At 36.3% G+C, this 19,456-nt stretch overlaps 1 protein-coding gene across 1 annotated transcript; it reads right to left on the bottom strand.

The window, feature by feature from the left end:
* Positions 1-2,593: 2,593 nt before the first annotated feature.
* Positions 2,594-8,363, bottom strand: LOC112196051 (chromo domain-containing protein LHP1). Its single transcript, XM_024336331.2, has 6 exons — positions 7,864-8,363; positions 7,715-7,740; positions 7,373-7,459; positions 5,890-6,678; positions 3,111-3,171; positions 2,594-2,985 (listed from the first exon to the last, which is right to left on the bottom strand). Exons 1-6 carry the CDS (start codon positions 8,194-8,196, stop codon positions 2,938-2,940), a joined length of 1,344 nt encoding a protein of 447 aa, XP_024192099.1. The 5' UTR covers positions 8,197-8,363; the 3' UTR covers positions 2,594-2,937.
* Between the last annotated feature and the right edge of the window lie 11,093 nt (positions 8,364-19,456).

The raw sequence follows: 19,456 nt of genomic DNA, 5'->3' as shown, positions 1-19,456 counted from the left end.
ATCCTTGTATGATATTGGTATATATTTCACATAAACAAAATATAAGATGATACTTTGACAATGTTTGAAGCAGATTCTCATATATACATGCATGGACATAAAGCACACAGAAGAAGAAAAAGCAAGATAGACGGCAATATATAATTTAACCAAGCGTCCGAAATCCTACTAAAGCATTGGTGATATGTTATGTTGTCAGATATTTGATTACACATTATTGCTCTGTCCCATCCTCGTCTCTGTGATCTTTTCTATATATTATGCTCCTAAGAATTGGCCTGCTCAAAACTCGAAAGTTTTTGAACTGCGTAAGCAAAACAAAGCTAGAGAGCTTAATGTATGACAACTTATGGCTTCTTCCTTCTGGACATACCTAACACAACTAAGAGTAAGAAAAAGAAGCAGGAATGCATTACTAAGAACTTTATAAGATATAGCAGGATTGTGATGCCTTTATCTTGTTTTTAAATCATCTGATTATCCGCAAATCATTACATAGAATTCAAGATATCACAATTCGATCTTCTCAAAATTGATGAGAGGCGTTCAGGTATAAATTTATACCACTGGGCATTTAAAATCTATGTACAAATCAAAGCAGCTTATCTACAAGGGAAAACTTGAGGTTTAAGGATCAACCCGTGCTTCCATGGTGTTGCAAGGAACTCTTCTTAAAACTTCTTGACTCAAAGAAGTATCAAAATTGTAACTCCCTAAGTCCTACCAACCCATTCGATCAAAAACACCATGACTCAATTTTATTATCACTAATATTTGTAGACTCCACAGAAAACTGCGTTCCAATGGAGTTAATAGAATATTTTATTTTGATACAACCCCACATCAGATAAAACATGGATAAACGGCCATTTAAAAGGACTACACTTGTCTAAGTTATTGCCGAGCCCAGTAGCGTGGGTTTGTAACTAAGCGGGGCATTAAAGTGATTGGTTGCCTAACCATGCCAGGAGTGGTGTTGGGGTCTTGATTTGTAGCTCACTTCGGTGAGCACTGCTACGCACGCCCACCCTCGGGTTAGTAGGAAACCCCATCCTCAATGGGTGGGAAGCAAATCAAACATGAATTTAGCAAAATGGTACTGGGGTTGCATCAGTTGCACCAGTTGCACTTGCGAAGGTTGCCGCACCCCCACGGATCAAGATACTCCTACATCTCATCGTGCGACCTGGCACAGGCCCTGGTCATACCTTCACTTTTTGCAAAGGTTGCCGCACCCCCACGGATCAAGATACTCCCTACATCTCATCGTGCGACCTGGCCAGGTGTAATAAATCATCTGTGTAACATGATGCGATGCATGAAATGATCGTCTCAAAAACAGGTGTTAATATATGTATAACATCACTCCATCTGAACTATCTATTTGTTTTTCATTCCTTGGCCAATAGAAAGGAAAAAGAGTAAATCGATATGTACAATGAGCTTAGAAAAGCATATGGCCTTGTCTTATAAGCCATATAACAAAACCAACATCTCAAACAAGATGATACAGAACAAGGAAGAGTACAATTAGAAGCATTGTTCCTATTCCAAATTCAAACCCATCACCCCCAGATTCAGAGCTACCTGAGTGAAGAGTTGTAACAGGGGATGACATGCCAACAATTGTGGGGAAAAGAGAAGAAACAAAGTGTGCAACTAGTAAAAGCAAAAACAGAAGAAGCATCACAAAAGCCAAGTTGGTCCTGCCATCTGTTTCTGCCCCTACTTGGAACAAAGACACCGAGATTTCCAGAAGGGATAGTAAGGTTGGTCTCAAGATGATCAATCCCAAAGCTCCTACTACTAGAGATGGTACCAATGGTGACGGCCCTCGACTCGCCATTGATGAAGTCTTTGCTCGGTTGCACTCTGCTTGCTACTGGGTGCAGAGAGCACAAAATTTAATTGACAGAACCAGAAAAAGGGGGAGTGAGTGATATAAGGAGAAGGATTGTTTGTTAGATAGTGGATGTGGGAGGTAACTTCTAAACTACCATTATTTTCATCTAATTTGTTGCATGTCTGGTAGTTTGTTGAGCTATACATGCCAACGTCTCCACATCAATATGTAGTCTTTTATTCTCTTTATTTATGTTATAAAACCACTAGACCCCAAATTTCAATCTTTCAAGCTCATTCATGAAGAGTGTACCTTCCAAAGCAACAGAAAAATGGAGAATCGAGAATCGAGAATTCCATGTAGGTTTCAAACCCAAGACCATTACAATGAAAGATAATGCTAGAACTTCAAAGCTCAAATTATCACGGAATTAGACGACAATATTGAAATAACATCTAACTTTAGAATAGGATATATAGGGAGGCCTTGGTCGCCAACCACAACAGAACTTTGCTGCATGATAAAACGTACTTTTTCATCTGTCAATAGAACCTGCGTATTTTATTTTCTAATTAGTCCAAGGTTAGTTGAGTTAAACAATACTAAAAAGACCTGTTTTTCGATGCCGTCAAGAGATGGTACTTTGTTGGTAGAGACGATGATAGCACTAACGAGTAACAAGAACTTGAAAGTTCGTATGAAACGTCATCATATTATCGCAAAGTAGATTCCACAAACAATCCCTTAAAATGACCCAAAGAAAAAATCCCTTAGTGAAGTGATTTTCTGAGCAAATGAAAGATGTGTTCATTTCATGTTAAAGATTCAATACATTAACATATACGTAGACAAAAAGAGATGTGCCATCTCTTACTTATCTCCATATTATCTATCCAGATGACCCGGTAAATTCTGAGGTAAATAGACGCAAAAGAGAAATGAAAGGTGATTAGCTACTGGTATATAACTTGGTTCACCATCTACGTCAGTTATGCACTCTCCTGCAACTACAAGATTCCAACACTGTGCAGCTGACAATAAAGATGATAAAGATCTAGCTAAGCTAAGGTTGCGCTCTCCATTTACACCTTGAATTACACAGCAGGACTGTACCGGAGATGTTGCTCATAGAAATTAATCAGCTGGAAAAGAAGAGAGAGGAATTAATATTAGTTCAAACGGCGATGCAAAATCAACATTTTAAGTTACTGAAGCTACTGTGTTACTAACAAGCATCATGAGGCACGCTAAACAGTTGATCACTTACCAGAAGTGGATGATTGACCTTGAGAAATTTGTTATCCACTATCACTTCTGTGCCATCAGACCTATAACACGGCAACCACATATAAACATGTCATAAAGAATGTGAAAAGAATAGGAAAATTGGTTGTTCATCATGATATATCCGACATTCAGTTCTAGAAAATTCACAAAGAAAATAAAAAGCACCATATGTGTCCAACTTGTATGTTAGATGCAAAAATTCATATATTGTTTCCTATGAGAGGCACACCACCCTAAACCTTAGCAATGTAGATCCATGCGATATGCAAAATGGGAATAATGGGTATTCGTATTGCAGTTTTCCGCACGATAGGTTATATAGTGACAAACCAGAAGTTCAAAACCACACCTAAAATAGGAAATTTCATCTATAGTGGGATTTTCCTAGATTTAAATTCTAAACAAAGAGAAAATAGAAAGGAAAAACCTCCACATAATGTAACATTCCAAAAGCTACATATATCTAACAATTTCAAGAGTTGGGAACTATTGCATATTGCCAAAATGTGCAGAGGCAATGGCTCTATAAGAATGCTCTGGCCATCGCAAAAGAAAGGAAAGCAGAGAGAGAGAGAGAGAGAGTGTAGAGAGATTACATGTAGCTATACTGATGCCAAAACTATTATTACAAGAAAAGTACACAAATTTGTATACTTCAGCTACAAAGTTGGGATAGCAGATTATTATGTCGAGAGGAAATACACACGTCTTTTGACAAAATCAGAATAACTACACTAATGCCAAAACTATTATGACAAGAAAAGTACAAAATTTGTATTCTGAAGCTAAAAAGGTGGGATAGCAGTCAGATTATTCTTGTTGAGAGCAAAACAAAAGCATCAGTCTTGTTGACAAAATCAGAAGCTAACACCTGAGGCTCAATTAAGGATGTTCTATTCTAGAATACACATAGCACATTAGCAACTGAAACAAGAAAGCATACCGAAAATGATTGAGCAGATCCACAGATGAAGAAAAAAGATAAGACAAACAAATAGATCGTTCCAAACTGGGAATGGTGGTATAGGCCCAAGCTTATAAATTGCTTTACAAGGCTTTTATATTCCAATTGAGGAACATACACTCAAAATACGTGGTGTGACTTCAAACAGGGGGGGTAACATCTATTGGGTAACCTAGACCACATGTGACCATTGACATGGATAGCACCTCAGACGCCATTATAGAAGTATGAGCATCCAACCCAAAACCAATTGGCAATGGTGGAGAGGCCCAATGGTAGAGCATTCTATTATTCTAGAATAAGAATACAAAAGTCACCAACAAAACACTCTGGTTCCGTAATGGGAGAGTCCAGAAGGTACAATGTTGAAACATGAGAAAAAGTAAGGAGCTATGGTTTATGGGTGCTGAGTAATTCACATCAAATACTGATACCTTTTGCATATTGCTGACACCTAATTTGATAAAATAAAATATAGAAACATGTAGCATAACTCACTGCCTAATTTGCTGACACCTATCTCTAACCCACCCACCATTCCCAAATTTCAACATGAGTTAAGGCAAATCCCCAAGTCACAGGCAAAAAGCATTACCAAAAAGCAAGCTTAAATATCAAAGTATCTTGTTTTGGTGAATAGAGGTCAACCTCTACTAAGAACTAGGTTAATCCCAAACTGGCACAGCATGTTTACCTTGGTGTTACTCTATAAAACTTGTAGTTTTATTATTACAGCTCATAAACTGAAGTGCTTTCTTAGTTTGAGTTTCCGGTACATGTCCTATTCTAGAGGTCCATAGTTCTCATCCTGTCCCTCAGGTCCTAGCCAATATATTAAAATTGAATATATCAAGGGCAGAACAGTAAATAGCAGAATAAAAAATAAACAAATAAATAAATAAAGATATAAGGACCAAAAGTCACCTACCCACTTAACCAATTATCCTATTTTTCCTAATTTATATTCAATTGGAAAAGACTGAACATGGAAAAGCCTATCAGCATGCACGGAGTGCATGTCAATGGGCTAGTGTGTGTGCGCACGGGAGCGCACATACAAATCATGCAACTCCTAGTTTGACAAAAGAAAATATAAGAATATTTTAGAAGAGCTTTATGCAATAATTCAACTCTGGAGGAGAAGAATTTCGTCTACAAGTTTGACATGTCTTCAATCTATACTAGACTATGCTATTACAGGGCAGGAGATGCCCAGCCCTTTAGAACTGTACAGCCTTCCTAATTTATGTCTAATTTCAGTTCAGTAGATCACTCTCACTTGGGAATATATATCTGATTGCCTTGGTACTAGAAACATCTCTATCTCCAAAAGTGAGTTAGCACCAATAGTAGCCTCTAGTTTGCAGAGGCGGCATAATGAAGCTTTACTAAATTCTTAATAGGTCAAGAAATGAATGTTCACATGGGAATTTCCGCATGCAACATTTTAGAATAGAATATCAAAAAGCATCAAGATGCATCAAATCAGCGAAATCTGACAGCACTCTAAATGTATCAAATGCTTTTATATTTAAAAAAAAAAAAAACACTAGAAGGCTAGAAGACTAGCGGTTTCAGTCATATTTCTAGGAACCTCTAATAAGCCCGTCTGAACACATGAGATGAATAACATATTTGTAGATAATAACCAAAGAATTAAAAGAACCTTTTAATACCCTCGGTCTCTTTGAAACAAGAAGGGTTTCATTTGGTGTAATCCAAATACTAAACAATATTAATACAGTAACCCTCAACAAATAAAATGGAAAGTATAAACTGAACTTTTAAGACAAACCTCATGGCCATAAAGGTAACGGACACGTCCTGGACATTGTTTGATATCGAAGTTGAATAGCCCATTGGCTTGAGAATCTTGGTGATGCGCACTGCTTCTTTGCATTCATCAATCTTATTCTTGCGACCTGAATTTTCCCCAGCATAATCAAGATTTTCTACCCCAGTTTGATCAACTCTACCAGCATATCTCGTGCTAACTCGAGTTGGGGCATTTTGTGTAGCACCCTGTTCAGACACTTGTGCTTCTTGTTTAAACCTCTTCACAGAACCAGACTTCCTTCTCTTAGCTCCAGTACTGCGACTGCCCTGTACTGGTTCTCCACAATCAACCTTGGAAAGACCATTTGTAGGGCCATTAACTTCCGGAGCTTTGGCTTCTTGGAAATGTACAGAGAGTTTATCTGAACTGACAGTGTTAGTAGATCCTGTTGCTTTGAGCTCACTAAGTTTTGGATCATACTCATTTTCCTCTCTCCTTTCACTAATTTGTTGGGAACCATTTGCACAAAAGTTCTCAGAATCAATTTTCTTTGCTGTTTCAGTATTGTTGACACGCCCATTATCCTCTCCATCACCAACTGACTGGAAAATCTGTTGAGGGGGAGGAAGAACATCAACCCCTGAGCCATTGAGAGCACTAGATGATAAAGCTTTATCAGCATTGCTTATTTCCCCATCTGTCACATTGTAGGTAGTGTCTGTAGAACGCTGCTGCTGCTTCTTCTTAGGTTGAGTATGAGGAGTCCCAGACTTGCGCTTTCGCTTCCGTTGCTTTCCAGTACGCAAGCTTTAAAACAGACAAATGACGCTTATACATGCACATAAATACTGAATCAAAGTTTTGTATATGTTGCTCTTAAACTACATAGCCAAAAAGAACCTAACCAAGCTGAACCAGAATACTAAAGGATTTAATTACTAAATATCTTTGTAAATCCTTGTTCACTGCAAATTGTCACTGCTCTCCTTATGCTCATAGGCATAGCTAGCTAGGTTCAACCGACCCTTCTGACCTTTCTTTATATATACACACATATGCTATACTTTTACTTTCATACTGCTTGCAGCTTGCAGAGTCTTTGCTGACTCCCATGTCCCTCCTACTTTCTTCTTTACATTATTTCTTATTTACTTTTGAAGTAAAAACTCCAAATCTCAGTACATTTGAGCCATACCTGTATGAAAGTCATTTGTCCAACTTCCATTTTTTTTCTTATTGGACAAGAGAAAGTGATCAACTATCATTTATTGTTTGTTTACCAACTAAGTTTTCTTTTTCCCTTTTTTGTTTTTTCCTTTTTAAGTAAATATGCTCAGTTACTGCATACTAAAAGTAGTAAGCTATGGAAAATATATTTTGACCCCCCCCCCCCGCCCTTTGATACAACTGGCTACGACAGTGCCTTGGCTAATAGTATTCCGAAAACCAAAACAATAACTGGAACGTAAAATAGAAAAAAAATAAATAAATAAATAAATACCTTTCTTCAAATGCATCTATAACATCAGAGACAGACTGGAGGTTCTCCAAGGGTTCCCATGTATTGGCTGTCTCTGGCCAGCCACGCCTGCATAAATCCACAGAATTAATTACAACTGATCCAGATTCATGCAGACATTATTAGGATTACAGTTTACGGACATTTCGAATGTGATTTCTCTTTTTTTTTTTCCTAATTAGCTTCGAAACCTTTTATCACTTCATAAATAGTCCTTAATCTCCTAACCACTGTCCTTATATACAACACCTATTCCGATTCTACATCAACAAGAATTAAACATCGTTTGATTTGATAACAGGAAGAGGTTTCGGTTTCACCCACCATTTGATGAGATACTGCAGCTGACCCTAGGTTTTGCAACACCAACACCACCGCAGCGAACCACAAAAACAATCAGTAATCCATAATTTACATCAATCATAACGCAATTAACACCAAAAAAAAAAAGTAGGGAGGAAAAGCAGTACTACCTTTCGAACCCTTTTGCGGCGAATGGCTTCGATTTCATAGAAACCGTCATCAAGCTTAGTACTCCTCTCCTTATTCTCATCCTCGGCCTCAGCCTCTTCTTCCCCTTCCTCCCCCTCCCCCTCTTCCCCCTCGCCGTCACCGTCCTCCGCGGCCTGAGCCTCCTCGTGGTTTTGGTTTTTCTCCTGCTCAATTTCCGGCTGTGGCTCAGTGACTTGGTTTACAGGTACAGCAAAAGCGGCGTCGTTTGGGTCCGTGTCTTGAAAAAGCAGACCCCCGTCGTCTACAGGCATTGCTTCCCAGCTTTTCTTCCTCCCTCCTCCTTTCACTCTCATTCTTGGCTTCGCCAGTCACGCTGCTGAATCTAACCGCCAGGTGAGAATAGAATTTTCTCTCCGAGTGTTTGAGTGAGCCCCAGAAGGCCAGAACCCCCAATTCTACTCGGAGAAAGGGAGCAAAGACTATTTGACTAATTTTTCTTTTCAAGCGTTTTTCCCCCAACTCTCTTTAAATCTATCTCTCCTTTCTCTCTCTCCTCTGATTTTTTTTTTTTTTTTTTCTTTTTTGGCCTTTTGGTTTTCCCTCTAATTAAGCCCGCCTTTCGCTTTCTTAATTAGTGTTTTTTTTTTCAGGTTCATTCACCTGCAACCATACTTAACCTAAAAGGAATTCAAATTGGTTTCAAGATTCAAACTTTCAATTTATTATCTCTGGCAAAAACTCGAGTTTCGATGCGTCAAACTTGGTAGGTTTTTACCTCAAACTGAGTGTTTTTAGCAGAATTTCATTTTGTAAAAGGAACATAAACGGACAGATACTGCATGCGTCATGCGTTAAAGTCGGCTTCACGACGAGCGTGTCAGCCGGGATCGCATCACTTTCATAAAATTTGGTGGATTTTTATCTCTATTAATTTGACTGTTTTGGCAAGATTCCGTCTCGTAAAGAAATAGAAATGGACAGATATTGCATGCATTAAAGTCAGTTGAAACCGCCTCGCTTTCATAAAAGTTGGTGAATTTTTTTATCTCGACCTGAGTGTCTTGGCATGATTTCATCTCGTAAAGAAACATAAACGGACAGATATTGCATGCGTTAAAATCAGCTTCACAATAGGCATGTCAGCTGAAACCGTCTCGCTTCACGTGCTAAGTGCAGCCAACTTGGCTTCTCTTTTATGCTGAGTTGTTGACCATGATAATGATATAGTGGTTTCTTTTGATTGTTGTTGTATTTTGATTGTTTATTCGGTGGGTCTGTCTGGTAGCTTTATTTTGATGCACGAGATTTTCTGTCGCTAAATTTTTCTCGTGAAACATTGTAATGAGTTCACTCATGTGTTATTCCAAATGCAACTACTTTTCTTTATTTTTCTTTATTAAAATTTAAAAATAATATATTAAATAAAAGAGCAAAATATTAATAATATATAGTTCGTATAAGAATGAACTTAAAACTATAGTATAAAAATGAAAGTAATCGCTAGTATTAGTTATGACTTAAAAATGAAAGGTATTCTAGTAAGTGATTGAGTTAAATTATATCATTTACAATTAGATCTTCTTGAGCTTGAAAATTGTTTGTAAAGCATATAATATTCTCTACTACTAGATGCAAGTGTATATCAGAATTTTGGCAAATATAATCTACTTGTTGGTTTTTTATTGGCTTTGGAGGAACTGTCTCATCAAGTTTCCAGTCAGAGGGAAGCTCAATGTTAATCCATTTTATCATCTTGGGAATGATAACATTTGACTTTCTCATATCTGTTTCTAATAAAAGAGTTTAACCTTTAGGATCTGTGGATTTTGCTTTTGCACTTAACAGAGAAGTCATTACTCTGTAGTGAATTTGGTAAATGAGACATATCATAACCATGAGTTTTGACATTTAAAGTTAAAAATTTTAAGAGTCCTGGATCACTAAGTGAAACAGGAAAATTTGGAAAACATTCAAAGTGAACTGGCAGACATCTCTTCTCAAAAGAAGTATGCCTAAAAACTCAAAAAAGTGTTATCTCAAATTTCTCAAAGTGATGATGGAGATGATGATGTCACTAAAGATGCTCAATCTCAATTTACAAACATTGATCCTGATGATTACTAAATTGCACAGCTGTCTCTCCAGGTGTAATATTCTCTCAAAAAATCTTCATAGCGAGATAAACTTCAAATGATACAGTTGTCTCAGCTACAATTAAAAGAACATATCAGTAGCCACAACAGTCAAGAACCAATAGAGAGAAGTCTTCATTATAATCACGCCAAGTTCAATTATGATCCTGCCAAGTTCCTCAAATTCAGATGAAGATAAGCAAAGTTGTTCCATCAAGCTTGTCAAGTTCAACAGATTCCACTAAAGAAGAATAGAGCTGCTCAACTCATATCTTCTCAAGTCAAAATGTAATTTCAAAGCGTAATCATAACTTGTAATTGCAAATGTAAGTGCCAAGTGTAATTACAAAGTGTAATTGCAAAATACAAGTGCAAACTCCAAACTAGTTTACTATATACTAAAGCTGAGTTACTGTTTGCTCAGGCCCAAAATGGAGTGACGGTTTTGCCCTTTCTTTTTTCTAAAGTTACGTCTCTGCTATTCGGTCTGGGTGTAAAAACTCGCCGACAGTAGAAGACTAGAATATTCAAGTTTCTTCGCGCTCTCGCTCTTCTCCCTCTTAACTTGACAGTAGTGCTGATTTTTAGCGCATCGAAGAAGAAAAAGGAGAAGAAAAGAAACTTGGGACTTCCAAGAGAGAGAGAAGAACAGAAAGAAAAGTAAAAAAGGTCTGGGCTTGCTGAGACAACAACGAAGAACAAGAAGAAGAAGAACAAGAGTTTGTTCTCATAATCTCATCATCATCAAGTTCGATCCCCTCTGATTCAGTAGAAGAAGAAGTCGAAGCAGTTTCTTCCTGAGTTTTTTTTTTGTTGTGTGTTGAGCTAGGAAAAGTTGGAAGATTCAGAATTTTGATTCTGTTTGAGATTAGATTTTTATGTTTGGATTCAGTTCAATTCATTTCTTTGGGAGCATAAAGTGAAGATTTGGGCGAGAAATTAGAGAAGATGTGGATTGGATAAACTAGATTCGTCTCAAACGTTTGATATTTTTCAATTTCTTAAATTTCTTCCAATTTTTAATACTGAAATCTTAACTTACTGTCTCCCTAATTTGTGTAAGTTTTTTTTGTTTGTAATTCAAAGAGGAAATAATTAAGCATGCAATTTTTGAAAAATTCCCAGGATGAGAAACAGAAAATTGATATTGAAAGACTCTCGAGACTCCCAAATGGACAGGAAGAGCCTCCAAGGAGGTAAAAGATGCAACGGGATCAAATGGTGTCAAGGTTTGCCTTTTTATCTGTCTCTCCAACTCATTTCTATAATGTTCTATTTCTTGGAGTTTTGTGTAGAGATGATCATGGAGATATGATATAGGGTGTAACTAGGCCACATGCAACCTCCACTACATATGAAACTTCATCATCTCAATCAATGAATCCTTAACTTTTTGTTTTTGGGTATTGCATTTGTATGAAGCATAAGAAAGTAAACTAGACAGGTTGCTCGCGCTTTGCTGCGGGATTTACTATTATCAATGAATTATTAAAAGTATGTAATGGGAAAAAGCAATTATTATATATTGGTGGAGATTGTTTAGAAAATTAATTGTTTGTGTACATAAGAATATCGTTGATTTCATAACATTACATAGCATAATTTTCATTACACACGAAATCAAATTTGGTGTGTGAGAGCTTTTTGATGGATGGCTACAATCTGTCATCAGGGCTGCAATTCAATCAATTACTTCCATAAGTAAATACATAATAAAGTTGTATTAAGTTTGAATCAAAATCATCAAAATGAGGATAATGTGAAATAGGTAAACAAAATAATATTTGTGTTGAAGACAAAATAATATTTGAAGAACACTGCTTATATGAACAACAGGGTTTTGCTCCAAGTTCAGGCAAAATAATAACGGGGACACAGTTAGAAACACTTCAATGCATTTAGGCAGAAATTAAAATATGCATGCACATTAGAAAAGATGACTGATATGAAACCTGGGAGACAAGCAGAGTCAATACTTGAATTGCAACAAAACTAAAATCAGAATCTCACCTTCTATCAGGCAGGTAGTGGCGGATGGTAAAGGGTATCATCCTTTCACGAAGCTCTTTCACAGCAATCTATGCAATTCAAAACTCGAGAAGATTATACTTGCGTAGAATATGGAAACAACATTTACATTATAATGCAGTAAAAAATGACAATTGGACCTCTCACATGTTTCTTTAACTCAAAAGAAACATAATCCTATACACACACGATAATTTCTTTTAGCTGGAAAACAGAAGGCACCAGAAGAAAAAAGAGCTTTACAAACAATGACCCTGATGCAGCTTTTGCTTATGATTACTAAATTGCACAGCTGCCTCTCCAGGTGTAATATTCTCTCAAAAAAATCTTCATAGTGTGATCAACTTCAAATAATACAGCTGTCTCAGCTACAATTAAAAGAACACATGAATAGTTGTGACCCTCCACTAGGGTTATATCAATTGCCACAACAGTCAAGAACCAATAGAGAGAAGTCTTCATTATAATCACGCCAAGTTCAATTATGATCCTGCCAAGTTCCACAAATTCAGATGAAGATAAGCAAAGTTGTTCCATCAAGCTTGTCAAGTTCAACAGATTCCAATAAAGAAGAATAAAGCTACTCAACTCATATCTTCTCAAATCTTCTCAAGTCAAAATGTAATTTCAAAGCGTAATCGTAACTTGTAATTGCAAGTGTAAGTGCCAAGTGTAATTACAAAGTGTAATTGCAAAATACAAGTGCAAACTCCAAAATAGTTTACTATATACTAAAGCTGAGTTACTGTTCACTCAAGCCCGAAATGGAGTGACAGTTTTGGCCATTCTTTTTTCTAAAGTTACGTCTCTGCTATTCGGTCTAGGTGTAAAAACTCGCCGACAATAGAAAACTAGAATGTTCAGGTTTCTTCGCGCTCTCGCTCTTCTCCCTCTCAACTTGATAGTAGTGCTGATTTTTAGCTCATCGAAGAAGAAAAAAGAGAAGAAAAGAAACTTGAGACTTCCAAGAGAGAGAGAAGAACAGTAAGAAAAGTAAAAAGGTCTGAGCTTGCTGAGACAACAATGAAGAAGAAGAACCAGAGTTTGTTCTCATAATCTCATCATCATCAAGTTCGATCCCCTCTGATTCAATAGAAGAAGAAGTCGAAGCAGTTTCTTCCTGAATTTTTTTTTTGTTGTGTGTTGAGCTAGGAAATGTCGGAAGATTCAGAATTTTAATTCTGTTTGAGATTAGATTTTTATGTCTGGGTTCAATTCAGTTCATTTCTTTGGGAGGATAAAGTGAAGATTTGGGCGAGAAATTAGAGAAGATGTGGATTAGATAAACTAGATTCGACTCAAAGCTTCGATATTTTTCAATTCCTTAAATTTCTTCCAATTTTTAATACTGAAATCTTTGGAAAACATAAAAGAATTGATAAGAAGAAAATGGGTCAGATAAGCTTCCAAGAGTTCTCTGACTATTTTGTTCTTTAGTTTTTCCTTTTTTTTAGAATTTTTTTTTTTTGAATAAAGGGCTGGTGCGGCTGCCCTCAAGCCTTGATTAATAAAATGTAAAATATTATTTGGACCTAATATTATCTACATTAAGTAAATAACAAATTGATTAAGCTTATTACAATAAATAGGAAATATATGAATTATCTACCTAGACACCTAATGAACTTTGGTATGTCACTCATATGGTTATGAATCCATTTTAATAAAGATAAATCTCTAATTAGTTGATATGATAAATTATAGCATCTGTCAAATAACTCATTGGCTAGAATCAAGGATTCTTTTATGGGAAGACCTATCTAGCTTGTATATATATGTGCTTGAAGTCCCTATTCACTGTGTGACAAAACATTCAGTCCTGCCCCATAGAGATGAGTTAAACACACAGTTGAGTAGAAGATTTCTTGCGTGTGGCTGGTTGAAGTTTTGGAGCTCGGGTTATTTGTGTTGAATAGCTATGTTGCTGCTACTGCTTTTGAAGGAATGGCTGTTGTGCATGAAGCAGGTGATGCATCTCCTCTTTTTGTATTCTAGTTCATATTGTATATATATGTGCTTGAAGTCCCTATTCACTGTGTGACAAAACATTCAGTCCTACCCCATAGAGATGAGTTAAACACACAGTTGAGTAGAAGATTTCTTGCGTGTGGCTGCTTGAAGTTTTGGAGCTCGGGTTATTTGTGTTGAATAGCTATGTTGCTGCTACTACTTTTGAAGGAATGGCTGTTGTGCATGAAGCAGGTGATGCATCTCCTCTTTTTGTATTCTAGTTCATATTGTATTGATCGTTTGATTGTGTTTATGCATTTTGTGAAACGATCTTGGTTTGCTCATTAAGTTAACAAATGATATAAGAGCCAATTTCACAATTCATAAATCATTTTTAGAAGATCAATTAATTGTATTTTGAAGTAGAGTTTTGTGTTATGTTGAATTGCAAAACGTTTTGGGAAATTAGGGTTTTGGTTAACAGGCCAAGAAAAAAAAAATTTAAATCGGATAAAGATCGTTCTTGGGGAATACAAGTATTGGGAATTATTGCTTTTGCTAAAATTGTTGCAGAATTGTAGTCGCAGAGGTTAGGCCTTTTGAGAACCATGTTTCGATTCAAAGCTTTAATTCGTTTTCTGTTGAATTACAAGAACACTAGAAGCATTCCCGGCGTGCACCTAGGCTAGAGTAGATGGTGACCGGATGAAATTTAAGTTTTGGTGTGCTTGTGTCTCTGAATTGAATTGAGTTGAATTGAAATGATTTTGTGCTTTCTCTGTGATTGCTTATGGATGGTTGTGCTTAATATTTTGTATTCTGCTAACATATATCTGTGATTGAACAATGATTATATGATAAATTGATGAATGTTTGAGTTAAGAAGTTCACTGTCTCCCTGTAAATGTTGTCATATTTTCATTGAGAAAATTGCAGATTGAGTAAAGTTTCTTTTCAAGTGTCTTGGTGTCTTGAATTGAATTTAGTTAAACTTTATTTGGGTCACAGGTTGTTGCAAATAAAAATAGGCATGTTGCACAAAGTAATTTCTATTATTATTTGCATTTGATCATTAAGATAAAAATGACCTGGAAACTTGTGTTAATTGTTTTCAAACTGTGCTTACTTGTATCTTCCAAAGAATTGTTAATATAGCATAGTTTGGTGACAAACAGCTTCACACGTGATTTTGAATTCATATTTTGATACTTAAAGACTCTTCTACTGTCATAAGATGTTGGTTGTCTTTTTGGATAACTTGAGTTCTCTAATTATGGGGTGAAGATTCAAAAACTTAAGTACATTATGTCTACTGCTACAAAAGTGTTGCCTAATGTGAAATTCAGATTTGGGCTATTTTCACTGACATAGTATCTTGTGGTACTTGTTGCCATTATGGTTGATATTTTGTTTTTGTGTTTTATGTGTTTTTTGAACTGCTTTTGGAACTAACACATAAATCTGCATAAATATTGCTAAATTGAAACTTTGTATTTTTTGAGTTTTGAAACTGAAACTTGCAGAATTTTTGCTTTTTGACTTTGCTCATTAAGAAGTATTTACATGAACCTTAACAATGTTTTGATGCTCACTGGAACAAACTTTAGAGCCTGGAGAGATTCGGTAGAGCGTTATATGATGATGCATGAGAATATAGTCCTAGTCTTTCATGAGGATGAACCTGAGGCATTAACTAAAGATAGTTCAGCTGAGGAGGTTAAGGCATTTAAAGCCTGGCACAGGTCAAATAGAATGGCCAAGAACTCCATTAGAAACACTATGTCTGACACTGTAAGAGGTAGTGTAGAAGAATCTGACTTGGCTACTGACTATATGGAGGCCATTGAGAGGAAATTTAAAGAGAGTGAGAAAGCAGAGGCTGCAAGATTGTCTAAGGCTTTCCATGAGCTGAAGTATGAAGGATTTGGGGGAGTTAGAGAGCATATAATGAAGCTGATCCACATTAATGCTAGGCTCAGGGAGTTACTGATAGGAGTGAATGATTACACGCATTTTTATGCATGTAATTATATCTAAAATACTATAATTAAGTTAATCCTCAAGTCAATTATTATGTAACTAATCCACTTTTATTTATTTTGTAGGAAATAAGCGGAATTACGGAAATAGAGAGAAAATTGCACGAAAATGAAGCAAAATTGAATTTCCGAGAAAGAAATGAAATTACTGATGTGGTCAACCACAGTCAAAGTTAGAAAAGGAGCGGAATGCAATTATCGTAGTTGTGGGCAAGTACTTAAAATTACAAGGAGAGAAATATATATATATATATATATATATATATATATATATATATATAAAGGTTGTTGTTTAATCAATCAATCATTTGATTGATTAATTAAGCCCAAGGAAATGGTGCTGCACGTTTGGCCTATTTAATTGATATTAGGTGGCTGACTTTTCTCTCACTTGCAGACCACGTGCCACGCTTAGTAGTCTAAGTCTTTGATCTCTACGCCTCTTGATATGAATTAGTGACCCTTGAACCGGCTCTAATTCATGCCAAGTGAGTTCCTACGACCCTTGAACCGGAGTAGGAATACCATGAAAGGGAATTTCGGTCCTTGAGCCTTGAACCGCCTTGGATACGACTACCGCCAAAATAGGAAATATGCATCTACATTAGATTAGCTTTTGACACATAGAATTTGGGTGAAGGAACCTCCCTAACACCCGGCATTCCCATTTATTTGGTTACACTTTTATCAATTTATTTTCATTTTTATTAATTGCTTTACATTTCATTACATTTTGTTAATATAAAATCATCTCTCAAAATATTGAATTTCGACTCATTGTAGATAATCATCACTAGGATCTTAGTTGTGATTAGGCTTTGGTGAGAACCAAAACCGAGCATTGCTAGGGCTTGGTGCCTTAGATTAACATTTTTATTTATTTTCTTTTTCTTTTCTTTGTTTGCTAAGTGTCTTTATTTCCGATTACCCAAGGATTGTGGGTTAGCCACTAATCCCCGTGGTACGATAAACTTTGGGCATTATACTTCCCTATCTTGACAATGATACGTACGCTTGCGTAAATGTGTATCCAAGTCAGTGAATGATAGCCAAGTGGCGCATGTTGCACTGCATTCTTTGCCAAATACCTTCAGTGGGCTTAGAACTAGCTACAATGCTCTAAAGGGTACCTGGACCATAGATGAGCTCATATCTATCTGTGCTGATGAAGAAGATAGAATTAAGAAAGAGAAAGAGCCTGCAATCTCTGTGAACCCGGTGGAAAAGCCAAATAAAAAGAAGAACAAGCTTAAGGTCACCAAAACCATCACTAAGCCATCTGGAAACACTGCAGCACCTAACACCACCAAAGCTTTTAAGTTCATGTGCTTCTTTTGTAAGAAAGTAGGATATATGAAGAAGGACTGCTCAGGTTTTAAGGCTTGATTGGTGAAGAAGGGTAAGAATTTCTTAAGTACTACAAAAACTTTTGCTTTAGAAATTAAATTTGTCAATATTGAACCTCACACTTATTGGTTAGATTCTGGCTCACCCTTGCATATTACGAATTCTTTACAGGGATTCACAAAGAAGAGGGCACCAAGAAGTGAGGAAACCAATGTCTGTGTGGGAAATGGCATGAGGGTTGCAGTGAAGGCTATAGGAACCTTAAGACTAGATCTAGGTTTTGGAAATTTTTTAGTTTTGGATGATGTTTATTACATTCCCTCGATTAAGAGGAATTTGCTTTCTATGTCTCTTTTGGTTAAGACTGGTCGTTGTTTTTACATTGATTTGGATGAAATAAAAATTTCTAAAGGTTTCTTGTTGTATGGTTCTGGTGTTATTTTGGATAATTATATGAAATTGAATTGTTCAATACCTCAACAAGTAATCTCACTTGTTGAAGACAGAAATAACACATTAAGTAACAACACCATCACAGGTGTTAAAAGGACCTTGTTCAATGATAAATCAGCTTACTTGTGGCATAGGAGACTAGGCCACATTTCCAAAGAAAGACTGCAAATATTAGTAAAGAACAAAACACTTCCAGAACTAGACTTTTCAGACCTAGCAGACTGCATTGAATGTTTTAAGGGTAAAATGACAAACTTAAGAAAAAAGACTGCTAGCAGAAGTTAAAAACAGCTAGAGTTAATTCATACAGATATATGTGGTCCCTTCAGGCATAGAACAATATGTGGAAATGTTTATTTCATTACATTCATAGATGACTATTCAAGGTACTGTTACATCTACCTATTGTTAGAAAAATCACAGTCACTTGAGGCATTTAAAATTTTCAAAACTGAAGTTGAACATCAACTAGAAATGAAAAGTAAGACTGTGAGGTTTGATAGGGCGGGTGAATTTTATGGTAAATATACTGAGCAAGGACAACAAAATGGTCCATTTGCTTTATATCTGCAGGATGTAGGTATAAAAGCTCAATATACAACACCATACAATCCCCAACATAATGGTGTTGCAAAGAGAAAGAATAGAACTCTGTTGAATATGGTAAGAAGTATGATGTGTACTTCTGGGTTGCCAAAAATATTTTGGGGAGAAGCTTTAAGAACTGCAAACTATCTTTGCAATAGGTCCCCAAGCAAGTTTGTGGATAAAACACCATTTGAGTCTTGGTGTGGTAGGCAACCTAGTCTGCATCATTGCCATGTATGGGGTTGTAAAGCTAAGGCAAGAATTTACAATCCCAATTTAGGAAAACTTGACCCTAAATCTGTAACTTGTCATTTTATAGGCTATTGTGAAAAATCTAAAGGTTATAAACTCTATGCACCTCACTACTCACCTAGAATTTTTGAAACTCATCAGGTTAAATTTTTTGGGGAGTGTATTTGCAATACAAAATTTGAAGATTTAACTGATGATTTTGAGGAAATTGCAGAAAGTGAGGATACAGAAATAGAAATGCCAAACGTTAAGAATAATGCAGAAACTGAAAGTGAAGTTCACAATGCAGTAGGTGGTGACTTAGAACTTGAAAACCAAAATGCTGAAGTGGCTGAACCTATACCAGATCAAAATGTTCCTGAACCTCAACAAAATGTAGTTGAACCTAGAAGATCACAAAGAACTAGGAAGCCAACTTTTGGTGATCAAAATGATATTTATGAGGTTTATTTGCAAGAAGTTGAGAGCACTTTAGCAGATGATAATGACCCTATAAATTTTAAGCAAGCTGCAGAAAGTAATGAGTCAAAACAATGGAAGAAAACCATGGATGCAGAGCTTGAATCTATGTATAATAATGAAGTGTGGGAGTTTGTGAAGCCAGATCCAAATCACAAGCCTATAGGCAGTAAGTGGGTGTTCAAAACTAAGAGAGATGCCAAGGGAAACATTAAGAGACACAAAGCAAGACTTGTAGCTAAAGGGTTCACACAAAAGGAGGGTATAGATTTTACAGAAACATTTTCACCAATTTCAACTAAGAACTCTTTTAGAATCATAATGGCTCTTGTAGCTCACTATGATATGGAGTTACATCAAATGGA

Source organism: Rosa chinensis, chromosome 1 (assembly GCF_002994745.2).
Source record: "Rosa chinensis cultivar Old Blush chromosome 1, RchiOBHm-V2, whole genome shotgun sequence".
NCBI classification, from domain to species: Eukaryota; Viridiplantae; Streptophyta; class Magnoliopsida; order Rosales; family Rosaceae; genus Rosa; species Rosa chinensis.
Note: the sequence above shows the minus strand (reverse complement) of the source record. Positions and strands in the feature narration are given on the sequence as shown.

What these genes read in the sequence shown, in the direction of transcription:
- LOC112196051 (XM_024336331.2), bottom strand. Translation starts at nt 8,196, where the DNA reads ATGAGAGTGAAAGGAGGAGGGAGGAAGAAAAGCTGGGAAGCAATGCCT. An exon ending in GTTACCTTTATGGCCATGAG is followed by an intron (nt 3,172 to 5,889) that starts GTTTGTCTTAAA and finishes GCCGTGTTATAG; the next exon opens with GTCTGATGGCACAGAAGTGA. An exon ending in AGGTCAATCATCCACTTCTG is followed by an intron (nt 2,986 to 3,110) that starts GTAAGTGATCAA and finishes CTTCTTTTCCAG; the next exon opens with CTGATTAATTTCTATGAGCA.